The 15,061-nt window shown below is 39.5% G+C and overlaps 1 protein-coding gene across 3 annotated transcripts in view; it reads left to right on the top strand.

Annotated features, from left to right (window-relative positions):
* Window positions 1–14,517, top strand: part of GNAI1 (guanine nucleotide binding protein (G protein), alpha inhibiting activity polypeptide 1) — a 106,616-nt gene extending 92,099 nt beyond the window's left edge. For all 3 annotated transcript variants that reach the window (XM_010848102.1, XM_010848103.1, XM_010848104.1), the window contains 3 exons: window positions 1,809–1,938; window positions 2,978–3,131; window positions 12,408–14,517. In XM_010848102.1, the coding sequence (XP_010846404.1) occupies window positions 1,809–1,938; window positions 2,978–3,131; window positions 12,408–12,598 (475 nt within the window). In that variant the 3' untranslated portion in view covers window positions 12,599–14,517. The remainder of the gene's footprint in view (window positions 1–1,808; window positions 1,939–2,977; window positions 3,132–12,407) is intronic.
* The last annotated feature ends 544 nt before the right edge of the window (window positions 14,518–15,061 follow it).

The following is a 15,061-nucleotide window of genomic DNA, read 5'->3' on the forward strand; positions in this document are numbered from 1 at the left end:
TTTTTTGTACAGTTCTTCTGTGTATTCTTGCCACCTCTTCTTAGTATCTTCTGCTTCTGTTAGGTCCCTACCATTTCTGTCCTTTATTGAGCCCATCTTTGCATGAAATGTTCCCTTGGTATCTCTAATTTTCTTGAAGACATCTCTAGTCTTTCCTATTCTGTTGTTTTCCTCTGTTTCTTTACATTGATGGCTGAGGAAGGCTTTCTTACCTCTCCTTGCTGTCAAGGACCTGGCTTACCTGACAGGGGTGTTGGTTTGCAGTGCAGGACAGCAGGCTCAGGTAGATATTCATTTTGCAGTATTGAGGCAGAATTTTTTTCTTCTGAGAAACTTCAGCTTTTGCCCTTAAGGCATTTCAACTCAATAGATGAGGTCTGCCCACATTATCAAGGATAAACTCCTTTAGTAAAAATCAACTGATTATAGATACTAACGATAACAATAAAATACCTTCACAGCAGCACCCAAATTAGTGCTTGATTAAGTGACTGCATATGATAGCCTAGCCAAATTGATAGATAAACCAACCATCAACAGAGGGAAAATGTGGGAGAGGGAGGGTTCAGTTGTTATTTTACATGGAGTGATATATGACCTATGATCAGAGAAGTTAGCTAAAATATATTATTTTTTTGGTAACGTAGTCTTCAAATTGTGTTCGTTGGCAGTTTAGCAGATGGGTAATCATTTTCATTTCTTTTATTTTGTTTGATCTTCATTACCAGCTGTCCTTTTTGCATCTTACCCATTTTAATTTAGTGTGTAGTAGAATCATTTTGTTATATAGCATACTTAAACTTAATGAACAATTTACTAGGTAGACTAATAGAATACCACTTAAATGATGATAAAACTAACTACTATTGTTACTTTTATATTGAGTACAAATCTGATGCACTTGGATTTGGTTTATAGGCCAATGCTACTCTACTGGGAAAATTCGTTTTGCCTGAGAATTAAATAGGGACTATTTTAATTAGTGCAGTATCTAGATAAATGGAGTCTTTTAAAATGTACCAGTTTGCATAGTGTTTCCATTATGTAAGCGGCTATTTCTAGATTGCATAACCATCTATGTGAATTTCAACTTTTGCTTAACTTATGCTCTTAGAGGAGAAAGCAGAAAGCATCATCATCTTTCTATTGTTTGTGTTACCACCTTGTGCAGCAACTTAGAATGGTCTCCTATTGCATATCATGGAAAAACGTAGTTTTTTCACTCCTAGTATTCACACTATTCAGTAGGCCACCCATTTATCTCATCTGTCTTTTTTTCTGTACCTTGGTTTTATTTTTTGACTTAGGCAAGCTGTTTGCCCCTGTTTAAATATGACACTTTTCTTACCTCTAATGCTTTCTCCTTTACATTTAAGTCCTGCTATATTGCTTCAGAGAGAAACATTTTGTAGTTGGACGAGGGGACCGTGTTCTCTGCCTCTAATGTTCTGTGACTGGTGAATTGAATATATTCTATTCTCTCTGCATTCTCTAGATGTTCCCTGTGACTTCTCGGTTTACACATAGTTCAGCCCCTTCATTTGTGTGTTTTAATGTTCTTGTTCTAATGTGGTCTCATATGTTAATGAATTTGGGTATTTTTTTTTTAAGGTATTTTGGGTTTTTTGTGTTTTATTGTGAGAGACCGTCCCTTCTAGCAGACTTTTTCTCCCTTAAAGTCCTTTTCTCCTTACCTTCCATCCCACATTCTCCATGCGATTTGGAGCTTTTTTGTTGATTTTTTTTATAGAACTCCTTGGTGTGTCTGAGCATTCAGGGTGATGTCAAACTCATTTCTCCTCTTACAGAATGTTTGATGTGGGAGGACAGAGATCTGAGCGGAAGAAATGGATTCATTGCTTCGAAGGAGTGACCGCCATCATCTTCTGTGTGGCACTGAGTGACTATGACCTGGTTCTAGCTGAAGATGAAGAAATGGCAAGTAGAGCCTCTTTTAAAGATTGAACATGGAATAGGAAGAGTTGGAGTTGTTGCCAAGAATTTTTCTAAGAAAAAGTCTTGAGAAATTCTTGCTAATGCCTGAATAATGTGAAAGTTCAGGCACTTTCTCTAACTTTTCTATTTAGTACATTTCCCTCTTAGTATGCAAAGAAGCATACTTTTTATGATGGATCCTCATAAAAAGGAGAAGACAAAGAGTTGAACCCTAGGTGCTTAACTAGGCATTTCTGAGATCTGGTATCTGCATACTGAATAAAAATAAAGTTAGCTCCATTATAGTCCAAGGCTTATATATCCTACTTCTGCCAGCTTAGTAATCCCTGAGCTATATTGTACTTCGCTGCTGTCATATAATTGTCACATGTGTTTCACTGTACCGTTAATCTAGGGGAAATATTTTTAAATAGAGCTATAAATGTCAGTTTCTTTTTTTTTAGGATAGGGTATATACAGTTACCATTCAGTAGGTGTGACATACAACATTCATTTCTGTCCTTCTGGCGCTCTATAATATATCAGTGCCCTTTTTGAAACCACAAATACCAGAAGGGCAGGAAACAGGAATTGGAGGTTTCCTTCCCTCATACACTATGATATAGGGTATTGGTCTAATTGTATTTCAGCTTTTTCAGTTTATTAATCTTTAAAAACCTCTACTTACCTTTTAATGGAAACTTCAGTTCACTCTGTAATGATGAGGTCTCCTCTGAGATGTCTGCTCTTGGCATTTATAGATCACAAGCTCCTGCAGTAGAGTGACACACCACGGGCACTCAGCAAGTGCTGGATGGACGCAGAAGGGTGATCAGTGATGCAGATATTCATCTCGCCTAAAATCATCACGTGTGCTTGTTCTTAAATGGCAGGTGTATTTTTCTGATAGGTTATGTATTTTTCAGCTGGCTAAGCTCTATTGTACTGCCACACTTTTTTCCCAGACACTCATTATTTTTTAAAAGTAATATTTCTCAGAATCTTTGCCCTTATGACACACTGGCTGTGTTTTCTATTACAGAACCGAATGCATGAAAGCATGAAGTTATTCGACAGCATATGTAACAACAAATGGTTTACAGATACATCTATTATACTTTTTCTGAACAAGAAGGATCTCTTTGAAGAAAAAATCAAGAAGAGCCCTCTCACTATATGCTATCCAGAATATGCAGGTATTTTACTCTCTCTGTCAACTCATACATTTTTAAGTGAAAGTTCCCCTAAGCCAAGATTTCAGTTGTTGATTTGAATCTCTTGGCTTAGTAGTTCTTAACCTATAAAAGCAAAATTATTTAGCAAACTGCATTCAAGCCCAGCTTGCTTGGGCTAGCTCCTTGAGGTGTGGAGGATTAAAAATAACATTCATTTTATGGGAAAGCTGTTAGATAATTTTCTGTGGTGACCCCAAGTCTTTGTAAACGTAAGATCCTGATTTGTTCATGCAGTGAACAGATCTTAGCTATTGTGTGATGTACAATAAATAAGATGTCTCTGTTCACTGACTAATCTCTAAGACAGAGGTACTCCTAAGGAAGCAGATAAAACACCACCAGTGCAGCATGTGACCACAGAGGAAAACGAACAGTAAGTAGTTGTAAGGGGGAAAGATTAGAAAGGAGTCCTAGGTAGCTAACTGCTCAGGGGAATGGGGGAAGGGTTCACAAGAAACCCAGGCTTTGGTAATGAGACCTTAAAGCTACTTCAGTTTTACTGCTGTGGGAAACGGTCTGCTTTGAGAAAAGGAAAGCTGAGTTGCAGTCCTGGCTTTCCCATAATTTGCTCTTTGATCTTGAATGAGGCAGTTAATTTCCCTGTCTCAGTACTCCATCTGTGAAATCAAAAGTTAGGCAAAAACACTGCTTTAGTTCTTTGGAACACTTCCCTGGCTCCTACTGGAAGTGGGCACAAGGAACACAGATATCCCACCCTCGCCCCCCAGGTCCCCTCTGCAAAGAGTCGAACATGACGTAAAAATAACCCTCGCTCCATCCTAATTATTTTAAGAATTTTTTTCTTATAAACAAAATTTTAGTTTTGTATTGAGTAAATTATACAAATATTTACTTCCTTTCCATGGGCAGTGTTAAAACAACCGTGTGCTATGGATGCTTTTATATCCCACTAACACAGGTGAGAGCACTGGGAGGAATGAAGCAAGAGAGTCCCAGTCCAGACCCAAGTCCACTGCACCCGCTGCATCCAGAACATCAGCAGTCAGAATACATTTCATTATATTCGCACTGGAGGCAAAGCAGAGGCTTCTTCAATCAGTGTGACCCGACTGCTCTTTACTACAACCCTTTTTGTAAATCACAGAGTTATCAGTTCAGTTCAGTTCAGTTGCTCAGTCGTGTCCGACTCTTTGCACCCATGGACTGCAGCATACCAAGTCTCCCTATCCATCACCAACTCCCGGATTTTACTTAAACTCATGTCCATTGAGTCGGTGAAGGCATCCAACCACCATTAGGGTCTTTTCAAATGAGTCAGTTCTTTGCATCAGGTGGCCAAAGTATGGGAGCTTCAGCTTCAACAACAGTCCTTCCAATGCATATTCAGGACTGATTTCCTTTAGGATGGACTGGTTGGATCTTCTTGCAGTTTAGGGGACTCTCAAAAGTCTTCTCCAACACCACGGGACTCTCAAAAGTCTTCTCCAACACCACAGTTCAAAAGCATCAATTCTTCAGCACTCAGCTTTCTTTAGAGTCCAACTTTCACATCCATACATGACCACTGAAAAAACCATAGCCTTGACTAGATGGACCTTTGTTGCCAAAGTAATGTCCCTGCTTTTTAATATGCTGTCTAGATTGGTCATAACTTTTCTTCCAAGGAGTAAGCATCTTTTAATTTCATGGCTGCAGTCACTATCTGCAGTGATTTTGAAGCCCCAAAAAATAAAGTCAGCCACTATTTCCCCATCTATTTCCCATGAAGTGATGGGACCAGATGCTATGATCTTAGTTTTCTGAATGTTGAGCTTTAAAGCCAACTTTTTCACTCTCCTCTTTCACTTTCATCAAGAGGCTCTTTAGTTCCTCTTCACTTTCTGCCATAAGGGTGGTGCCATCTGCATATCTGAAGTTATTGATATTTCTCCCGGCAATCTTGATTCCAGCTTGTGCTTCTTCCAGCCCAGCCTTTCTCATGATGTACTCTGCATACAGGTTAAATAAGCAGGGTGACAGTATACAGACTTGACGTACTCCTTTTCCTATTTGGAACCAGTCTGTTGTTCCATATCCAGTTCTAACTGTTGCTTCCTGACCTGCATACGGATTTCTCAAGAGGCAGGGTAGCCTTTCCCTTCTCCAGGGAATCTTCCCAACCCAGGGATCACACCCCAGGATTCCCGCCTTGCAGGTGGATTCTTTACCAGCTAAGCCACAAGGGAAGCCCACAGAGTTATACTTCAGTTCAAACTAATTTCACAGAATTAACTTGTTTTTAGTTTAATTTTTGAAAGTCTTAGTATCCTAAGTCACCTTACTCAGATATTTTTAGTGCTTTATTGGGGATAGAATTATTAATAGTTCTGATTCCAAGATTGAAGATATCTAGAATCAAGGCAATTCAGTTTTGCCTTTACTTTATCTTTAAGGTCTATTCATTTTCTAAAGTGAAATAAAGGCTTCCCTGCTGGCTCAGCAGTAAAGAATCTGCCTGCAAATCCAGGAGATGTGGGTTTGATCCCTGGGTTGGGAAGATCACCTGGAGAAGAAAGTGGCAAGCCACTCCAGTATTCTCACCTGGGAAATCCCATGGACAGAGGAGCCTGGCAGAATACAGTCCGTGGGGTTGGGAGAGTCAGACAGGACTATGGACTAAACAACAACATTGTAAAGTAGCCCTTTTGTGTTAATGTCAGAGGACCCAAGTAAAAAAGTAAGTGTTAGTCACTCAGCTGTGTCTCTTTTGTGATCCCATGGACTATAGCCCACCAGGCTTCTCTGTCCATGGGATTCTCCAGACAAGAATACTGGAGTGGAGAGCCAGTCCGTTCTCCAGGGGATCTTCCTGACCCAGAGGTTGAACCAGGTCTTCTGCATCACAAGCAGATTCTTTACTGTCTTAGCCACCAGGGAAAGTCCCAGAGAACCCAAATCACTCCTCAAATATTACATACCTGCAGAGATTTTAGAGCCACCAAGAGCATACTTGTTAGCTCTCTCTTTTTTTTTTTGCCAGGCCAGGTATACATTTTTTAAAGTTAGTAATAATCACTGATCTAAGATTCTTTTAGCAAAGAGTATTATAGAATTCTTGATTCACCTGATTCAGATTCTCTGATGCACCTTCAATTCTTAATTCCTGTTCTATACTGTTTGCTATAGAAGAAGACATGTAGCCTGCAAACTCCTCACTTGGTTTATCTCCTACCTCTCTCTGCTCCTGTCTTCTCTTCTGTTTATCTGTATGGTGGCATTTCACCAAATTGTCTGCGGTCTTATAATCTTCCAGCATTCTATTCTTTCATAGGCATATTTATTCTCAGCATGATACATTCTGTTGTCAACTCTTATTTCTCTGTGGAGACTCAGGCTTGCATTTCCAACTGCTTGCTGAGCATATCTGTGTTTTTTAGCACCTGAGACTCAAATTGAACTCATGCTATTTTTTTTCTTTTCAAATCACCTTTATCTCCCTTTGAATTATATCACCAGCCTCCCATTCTCCAGTCTTGAGCCAGGCTATATCATCTGTAATAAACCTTTAGTCAAGACAGTTCTATTATGTTAGAAACTAATGTCATCTTCCACCACCCCTGCCCTCAGTCATTCTTTGCCAAAACTTAAAATCAGGTTTAATGCAGTACTTACTAGTTCATTCATGTATCTTGTAGTTCTGGGGATTAAGTAATGTAACTAGTTACCTGGAATATATATATAGCAGATTGAGGAATGCACACAGGCAAGCTGTTTTCTCAAAACATATTTTTAATTTAGAGGTTGCATTAGCTTCTGTGAGTCAACAGGACATTATTTATTCCTTTATATTTCAGTGTACCAACCTTATTATGATTTAATAAACTAAAACTTAATTTGTAGAGTATATGGCTCTCTGCTATTGATGAGATAAAATGTAAACTTATTTTGACAACCTGGAGAAAATTTCCTAGAAACAATCAACCAAGTTTGAATCATTAAGAAATAGAAAATCTGAATAGACTGATTAGTAAAGAGTTCAATCAAAAACCTTCCAGTCAACAAAAGTTCATAACCAGATGGCCTTACTGGTGAATTCTGCAAAACACTCTGAGAAACACTGCCAGTAATTCTTCTCTAACTCTTCCATCACTCGTTTTACCAGGCCAGCATTACCTGTTACCTAAACCAGGCAAATATGTCACAAGAAAATTCAGTTCAGTCACTCAGTCATGTCCGACTCTTCGTGACCCCATGGACCACAGCACACAAGGCCTCCCTGTCCATCACCAACTCCTGGAGTCTGCTCAGACTCACCTCCATTGAGTCAGTGATGCCATCCAACCATCTCATCCTCTGTTGTCCCCTTCTCCTCCTGCCTTCAATCTCTCCCAGCATCAGGGTCTTTTCCAATGAGTCAGCTCTTCACATTGTTCTTTCCAATGAACACTTAGGACTGATCTCCTTTAGGATGGACTGGTTGGATCTCCTTGCAGTCCAAGGGACTCTCAAGAGTCTTATCCAACACCATAGTTCAAAAGCATCAGTACTTCAGTGCTCAGCTTTCTTTACAATCCAACTCTCACATCCATACATGACTACTGGAAAAACCATAGCCTTGACTAGATGGACCTTTGTTGACAAAGTAATGTCTCTGCTTTTTAACATGCTGTCTAGGTTGGTCATAACTTTCCTTCCAAGGAGTAAGCATCTTTTAATTTCATGGCTGCAGTCACTATCTGCAGTGATTTTGGAGCCCAATAAAATAAAGTCAGCCACTGTTTCCACTGTTTCCCCATCTATTTGCCATGAAGTGATGGGACCAGATGCCATGATCTTCGTTTTCTGAATGTTGAGCTTTAAGCCCACTTTTTCACTCTCCTCTTTCACTTTCATCAAGAGGCTCTTTAGTTCTTCTTCACTTTCTGCCATAAGGATGGTGTCATCTGCATATATGAGGTTATTGATATTTCTCCCGGCAATCTTGATTCCAGCTTGTGCTTCTTCCAGCCCAGCGTTTCTCATGATGTACTCTGCATATAAGTTAAATAAGCAGAGTGACAATATACAGCCTTGACGTACTCCTTTTCCTATTTGGAACCAGTCTGTTGTTCCATGTGCAGTTTTAACTGTTGCTTCCTGACCTGCATACAGATTTCTCAAGAGGCAGGTCAGGTGGTCTGGTATTCCACGCCCGATTAGAAGAATACTGTTAGAACGGTTCATGCTACCTACAGTTGTCTAAAAGACTCAGTGTAATCCATATCAAAATTCTAATTGCAGTTTTCACAGAAAGAATAAATAATCCTAACAATTTTAAGTCATAAGAGAGTCCAAAAACTAAAGCAGTCTTTAAAAGGAACAACAAAGGTGGAAGCACCGTGCTCCCTGGTTTCCAACAGCTAGAGTAATCAAAACGAGTGTGGTGTTGGCATAGAAACAGAACTGAGGAACAGAATAGAGAGCCCAGAAGTAAACCATGCGTACATGATCAAGTAATTTATGACAGAGGACTCAAGAATACACAATGGGGAAAGAGCAGTCTCGTTAATAAATGTTAGGAAAACTGGACAGCCACATGCTAAAATGAAACTGGACTGCTGTCTCCACCATACACAAAAATAAACCCAAATAAAGATTTGAGTGTAAGAAATGAGAGAACTCCTAGAAGAAAACATAGGCACTAAGCTGGAAATCCGTCTTGACTGTAAATTTTTAGGTTTGACACCAAAAGCAAAAATAGACAAATGGGACTACATCAAACTAAAAAGCTTCTGCATGGTCAAGGATATCATCAACAAAATAAAACTGTAGCCAAAGGAATGGGAGAAAATATTTGCAAACTATTTATCTGCTTAGGGGTTAACATTCAAAATGTCCTTTATTGAGCCCATCTTTGCATGAAATAGTCCATTGGTATCTCTAATTTTCTTGAAGAGATCTCTAGTCTTTCCCATTCTATTGTTTTCCTCTATTTCTTTGCACTGATCACTGAGGAGGGCTTTCTTATCTCTCCTTGCTGTTCTTTGGAACTCTGCATTCAAATGAGTATATTTTTCCTTTTCTCCTTTGCTTTTCAGTTCTCTCCTTTTCACAGCTGTTTGTAAGGCCTCCTCAGACAGCCATTTTGCTTTTTTGCATTTCTTTTTCTTGGGGGTGGTTTTGATCTCTGTCTCCTGTACAGTGTCACGAACCTCCGTCCATAGTTCATCAGGCACTCTATCAGATCTAGTCCTTTAAATCTATCTCTCACTTTCACTGTATAATTGTAAGGGATTTGATTTAGGTCATACTTGAATGGTCTAGTGGTTTTCCCTACTTTCTTCAATTTTAGTCTGAATTTGGCAATAAGGAGTTCATGATCTGAACCACAGTTAGCTCCTGGTCTTGTTTTTGCTGACTGTATAGAGCTTCTCCATCTTTGGCTGCAAAGAATATAATCAGTCGAATTTCGGTGTTGCCCATCTGGTGATGTCTATGGTAGAGTCTTCTTTTGTGTTGGAAGAGGGTGTTTGCTAGACCAATGCATTCTCTTGGCAGAACTCTATTAGCCTTTGCCCTGCTTCATTCCATACTCCAAGGCCCAATTTGCCTGTTACTCCAGGTGTTTCTTGACTTCCTACTTTTGCATTCCAGTCCCCTGTAATGAAAAGGACATCTTTTTTGGGTGTTAGCTCTAAAAGGTCTTGTAGATCTTCATAAAACTGTTCAACTTCTTCAGCATTACTGGTTGGGGCATATTGGATTACTGTGATATTGAATGGTTTGCCTTGGAAACGAACAGAGATCATTCTGTCGTTTTAGAGATTGCATCCAAGTACTGCATTTCGGACTCTTCTGTTAACTATGATGGCTACTCCATTTCTTCTAAGGGTTTCTTGCCCACAGTAGTAGATATAATGGTCATCTGAGTTAAATTCACCCATTCCAGTCCATTTTAGTTCACTTATTCCTAAAATGCTGACATTCAGTCTTGCCCTCTCCTGTTTGACCACTTCCAATTTGCCTTGATTCATGGACCTGACATTCTACGTTCCTATGCAGTATTGCTCTTTACAGCATTAATCTTGCTTACATCACCAGGCAAACCCACAACTGGGTTTTTGCTTTGGCTCCATTGTCTTCATTCTTTCTGGAGTTATTTCTCCCCTGATCTCCAGTAGCATACTGGGCACCTACTGACCTGGGGAGTTCATCTTTCAGTGTCCTATCTTTTTGCCTTTTCATACTGTTCATGAGGTTCTCAAGGCAAGAAAACTGAAGTGGTTTGCCATTCCCTTCTCCAGTGGACCACATTCTGTCAGATTTCTCCACCATGACTTGTCCGTCTTGGGTGGCCCTACAGGGCATGGCTCATAGTTTCACTGAGTTAGACAAGGCTCTGGTCTATGTGATTAGAGTGGTTAATTTTCTGTGATTGTGATTTTCAGTCTGTCTGTCCTCTGATGGAGAAGGATAAGAGGCTTATGGAAACTTCATAATGGGAGAGACTGACTGAGGGGGAAACTGGGTCTTGTTCTGATGGGCGGGGCCACGCTCAGTAAATCTTTAATCCAATTTTCTATTGATGCCTGGTGCTGTGTTCCCTCCCTGCTATTTACCTGGGGCCGAACTTGGTGGAGATAATGAAGATAACGGTGACCCCCTTCAAAAGGTCCCATGCATGCACTGCTGCACTCAGTGCCCCTAGCCCTGCAGCAGGCCACCACCAACCCATGCTTCCTCTGGAGACTCCTGGACACTCACAGGCAATTCTGGGTCTGCCCACACTCTCTTGTGGAGTCACTGCTCCTTTCTCCTGGGTCCTGGTGCACAAGGTTCTGTTTGTGCCCTCCAAGAGTCTGTTTCCCAGTCCTGTGTAAGTTCTGGCAGCTCTATGGTGGGGTTAATGGTGACCTCCTCCAAGAGGGCTTATGCCATACCCAAGTCTGCTGTTCCCAGAGCCCCTCTCCCTGTGGCAGTCCACTGCTGACCCATACCTCCACAGGAGATGCTCAAACACAGTTCTGTCTCAGTCTGTGGGGTCCCTGGGTCCTGGTGTCCACAAAGTTTGAGCCCTCTTAGCATCTCTGGTGGGAATGGGGTTTAATTCTAAACGCAAATTTGCTCCCTCTACTTGTTGCTGGGTCTTCTACTTTGCCCTTGGATATGGGGTATCTCCTCACAGCCGCTCCAGCGCCTACCATCTTACTGGGGTTTTTCTGACCTTGGACGCGGGATATCTCCTCATGGCCTCTCGCCACTCCAGCGCCGCACAGCTGTTTCTGTAGCGCAGTGCGCTCATTTCTATAAAGGACAGAAGTGGTGTGGACCTAACAGAAGCAGAAGATACTAAGAAGGGGTGGCAAAAGTACACAGAAGAAGTATACAAAAAAGATCGTCACGACCCAGATAATCACAGTGGTGTGATCACTGACCTAGAGCCAGACAGCCTGGAATATGAAGTCACGTGGGCCTTAGGAAGCATCAGTATGAACAAAGCCAGTGGAGGTGATAGTCTTCAGTCATCTGATGAAAGTAGCAGTCATTCTGTCATTGACTTTTTGTAACCTCATAGCCATATACCACATTGTAGAGCACTGTACAGTTTTTGAATAAAAAACTGAGAGATAAATGCTAGTTAATGTATTGAATATATATAGGAAGTTGAATAAAAATGGCTTCCTTTTTGGCTCAGACAGTAAAGAATCCACCTGCAATGTGGGAGGCCTGGGTTCAGTCCCTGGGATGGGAAAAATCCCCTGGAGAAGGAAATGGCAACCCACTCCAGTATTTTTGCCTGGAGAATTCCATGAACAGAGAGGAGCCTGGCAGGCTACAGTCCATGGAGTTGCAAGGAGTCAGACAAGACTGAGGAACTAACACAACACTTTGAATAAAAATATACCAGTCAGTACTCAGTCAGCATTTCCTGATCAGCCACTATAGGCTAGAAGTGTTATAGCAAGCCACATCCGTTATTTGTGTAAGTTGTTTCCATGTTAGGATGTAGAGTGTAAGGGGTAAAAGCAAAAAGAGGCTCTGACACTTGGAGTTTGAGGCAGGAACAAAGATCATGGGGAACATGGAATACCATGTTTTTTTTTTTCTTTAAGGGTAACTTACAGTCATTAAAGGGTGATTAACATTGGGTATTTTTCACTTAAAGTTTATCTTATTCTCAAATGGCATAAAGACAATTATGATGGAATCTACATATTTTATACATATGAAACCTATTTCTGTATTTTAAGGTCCATGTTGCTTAGCAGTATACCCCTTTTAACTTCACCTTACATTTCTTTCCATTTCCCTTCTCAGGCTCAAACACATATGAAGAGGCAGCTGCGTACATTCAGTGTCAGTTTGAAGACCTCAATAAGAGAAAGGACACAAAGGAAATATACACCCACTTCACGTGTGCCACGGACACCAAGAACGTGCAGTTCGTCTTTGATGCCGTAACAGACGTCATCATAAAAAATAACCTAAAAGACTGTGGTCTCTTCTGAGTGTTGGCGGCAAATGGTAAAATGCATTTTCAAACCAAATGAGTACTTACATGTGGATCTCTCTAGACTAGAGTCTTGCAGCAACACAGAATGTAGTATATGGCGAGTGCATCTGGGACCTGACCAAAGCTGTTCTATTTGTTTTTTTTTTAACTGAAAGTAATGGAAGGACCTTTCGTAAGTGTGAGAGGTGGTCCTACAGTGTGAAACTAAGGGCAGTGTTAAAGCTGGGCTCTAGTGTACGGATGACTTCTACATACATGTAAATATGCAAATGTATGTATACATGTATTTATGACTTTAGTTTTCCACATTACTTTTAGACATTCAGTAAGCAGCAACTTATAATTTTAGCGTGGTGGCTTTGGAAATAACAGAAATATTAAGTACTTTGTACTGAATGACAGACTATTGTCATGTTTGCCAGTTCTAAACAGCTTTATTTATGTTCCTGTCCTGTAAATTTTTAAGTACAATGATTAATATTAGGACACATTGCAGCTCTTGTCTTGATTATATGTAGTATACTTGTAATCATAAATGTTATTTGTACAAACATTGCACAGACTATTTTAATAACATGATTTGTTCTTTAAATTTATGTGTTTTATTGAAATGTTCTTGAAGAAGATGACTATACCTGCCTTTGGATCAGTTAAACACTGTATGCATTTCAGTTTTTCTTTTAAGGGTGCATGCTAATCTGATTCTACATTAGATTTGGTTTAAAAACTGTAAAATGCAGGTTTCTGAGGATATACATATAGACTTATAAACACTTAATTTTTATTCAGTTGGTTTGTTTTCACTTTGAATTTTAATATTTGGATGGTATTCATGCATTGCCTTAAAGGTGATGCCAAGTTAATTTTTATACACTTCAAATAACTACATTTTTATTTATAAGTAAGTTTAGGTGGGTGCAAGAGCATTTTTGTGGGTAAAAAATAAGTTAGCATAATGAATTTTGAGACATTCATTTGTGTATTTCCTTTGGGAAATCCCTTGTACGTACCATACATGACAGCTCTTTGTTCGGAAGGTAACAGGAAAGACCTCGAAGATTCTGCTGCCGATAAAATGCAGCCTTTAAATTCACATATGTAAGTAACTAGTTTCAAATTTAATTATCACACTATATTAAAATTACTTTTTTCCCTGAGATTATTCAAATTTCCTCCACTTGCTTGAGTTTGTATTATTTCTTTAAACTGTGCTATTATCTCTGAGAATGAAATGGGCAATTACACTTAGGAAAATGAGTAATCGTATTTAATTAAGTCAGCAATTGTATGTATTCTCAAGTAAGTATTACATTTTTGCTAGATATTAAAATTTTGATAGTCACTTTTGTTTTAATTATTCACAGTATCTCTCTATGACCTTGTTTTCAGCAAAGTGAACAGCATTCCATACCTTACTTCTCTTTTTTTACTCATCTTAAAAACATTATGTAGTGTTTCAATAAACTTTGTGGGTAAGTAGTTTCTAAATTTAGTTGTGTGTTATCATTTTGTTGAGGTCTATTTGTTGCAGTGTGTGTGTGTTTGTGTGTGTGTATGTAACCAGAAACTACATTTACATCTGTTTCATTTGGAGGATTTTTCTTTTTTGTAATGTAAAGAAGTTCAAAGTTATCAGAATTCTTTAAATAAATGTGTTAGTTTAGATTCTTTATGTGCCTTTCATGAAAGAAATGTTTTCATTAATTTTATGGATAGAAGACCTGTTGTATTCATCTTATGAAGCTATGTATGAAATTCAACTGTCCTGTGAATCGATTTGAATCATGAGAAATAACAGCTTAAAAAGCCACAAAGAAGCACATATTGGTGACCACCATTGATGAATTCCTGAACTTTACTCTGTGTAATTGTGTTACTAATAAAATCTAATAAATTCGGATTTTTAAAATTTTACAAACCTCTTGGCTAATACACATTTTTGTATTCGCATTTATCAGTCTGTAGTTCATTTCTTCTTTACTTTTGTGTTTGCAATTTCATCTATTCCCGAAGCTTGAGTTTTCCCTGCCCTAAATTTTCTCACAAGATGTGGTGCCACATTTGGAATTTCCTGCTCCAACTCCGCACGCCCAAACCAAATTCATCATCTTCCCCGTCAACCACTTCTCACCCTGTCTTGGCCACTGAACCGCCATTCACGTAATCCCTCAGTGGGGAATTTGTCAGCCATTGGGAACTTTTCTTAGCCCTCATCTCCATCTCTTATAAGCCACTGTTTGCACACAGGTCTCCTTCCCAGTGCCTTACATGTGGTTTTTGTTTTATTTCTCTTTCCCATTCCCACTACCATCTACTGAATTCAGGTCTTTGTTTAACTTCCAATTAAAATGGATTAGTAATTAAATTCCCCACTTCCAGTTTCTCCTTTCTTCCATGCAGCTTACTTACCCTAATCTAGAACTGTGCCTGTGTTACTTTCTGTGCATTAGCTCTGACT

Source organism: Bison bison, unplaced genomic scaffold, assembly GCF_000754665.1.
Source record: "Bison bison bison isolate TAMUID 2011002044 unplaced genomic scaffold, Bison_UMD1.0 scf7180017864260, whole genome shotgun sequence".
Classification (NCBI taxonomy): Eukaryota; Metazoa; Chordata; class Mammalia; order Artiodactyla; family Bovidae; genus Bison; species Bison bison.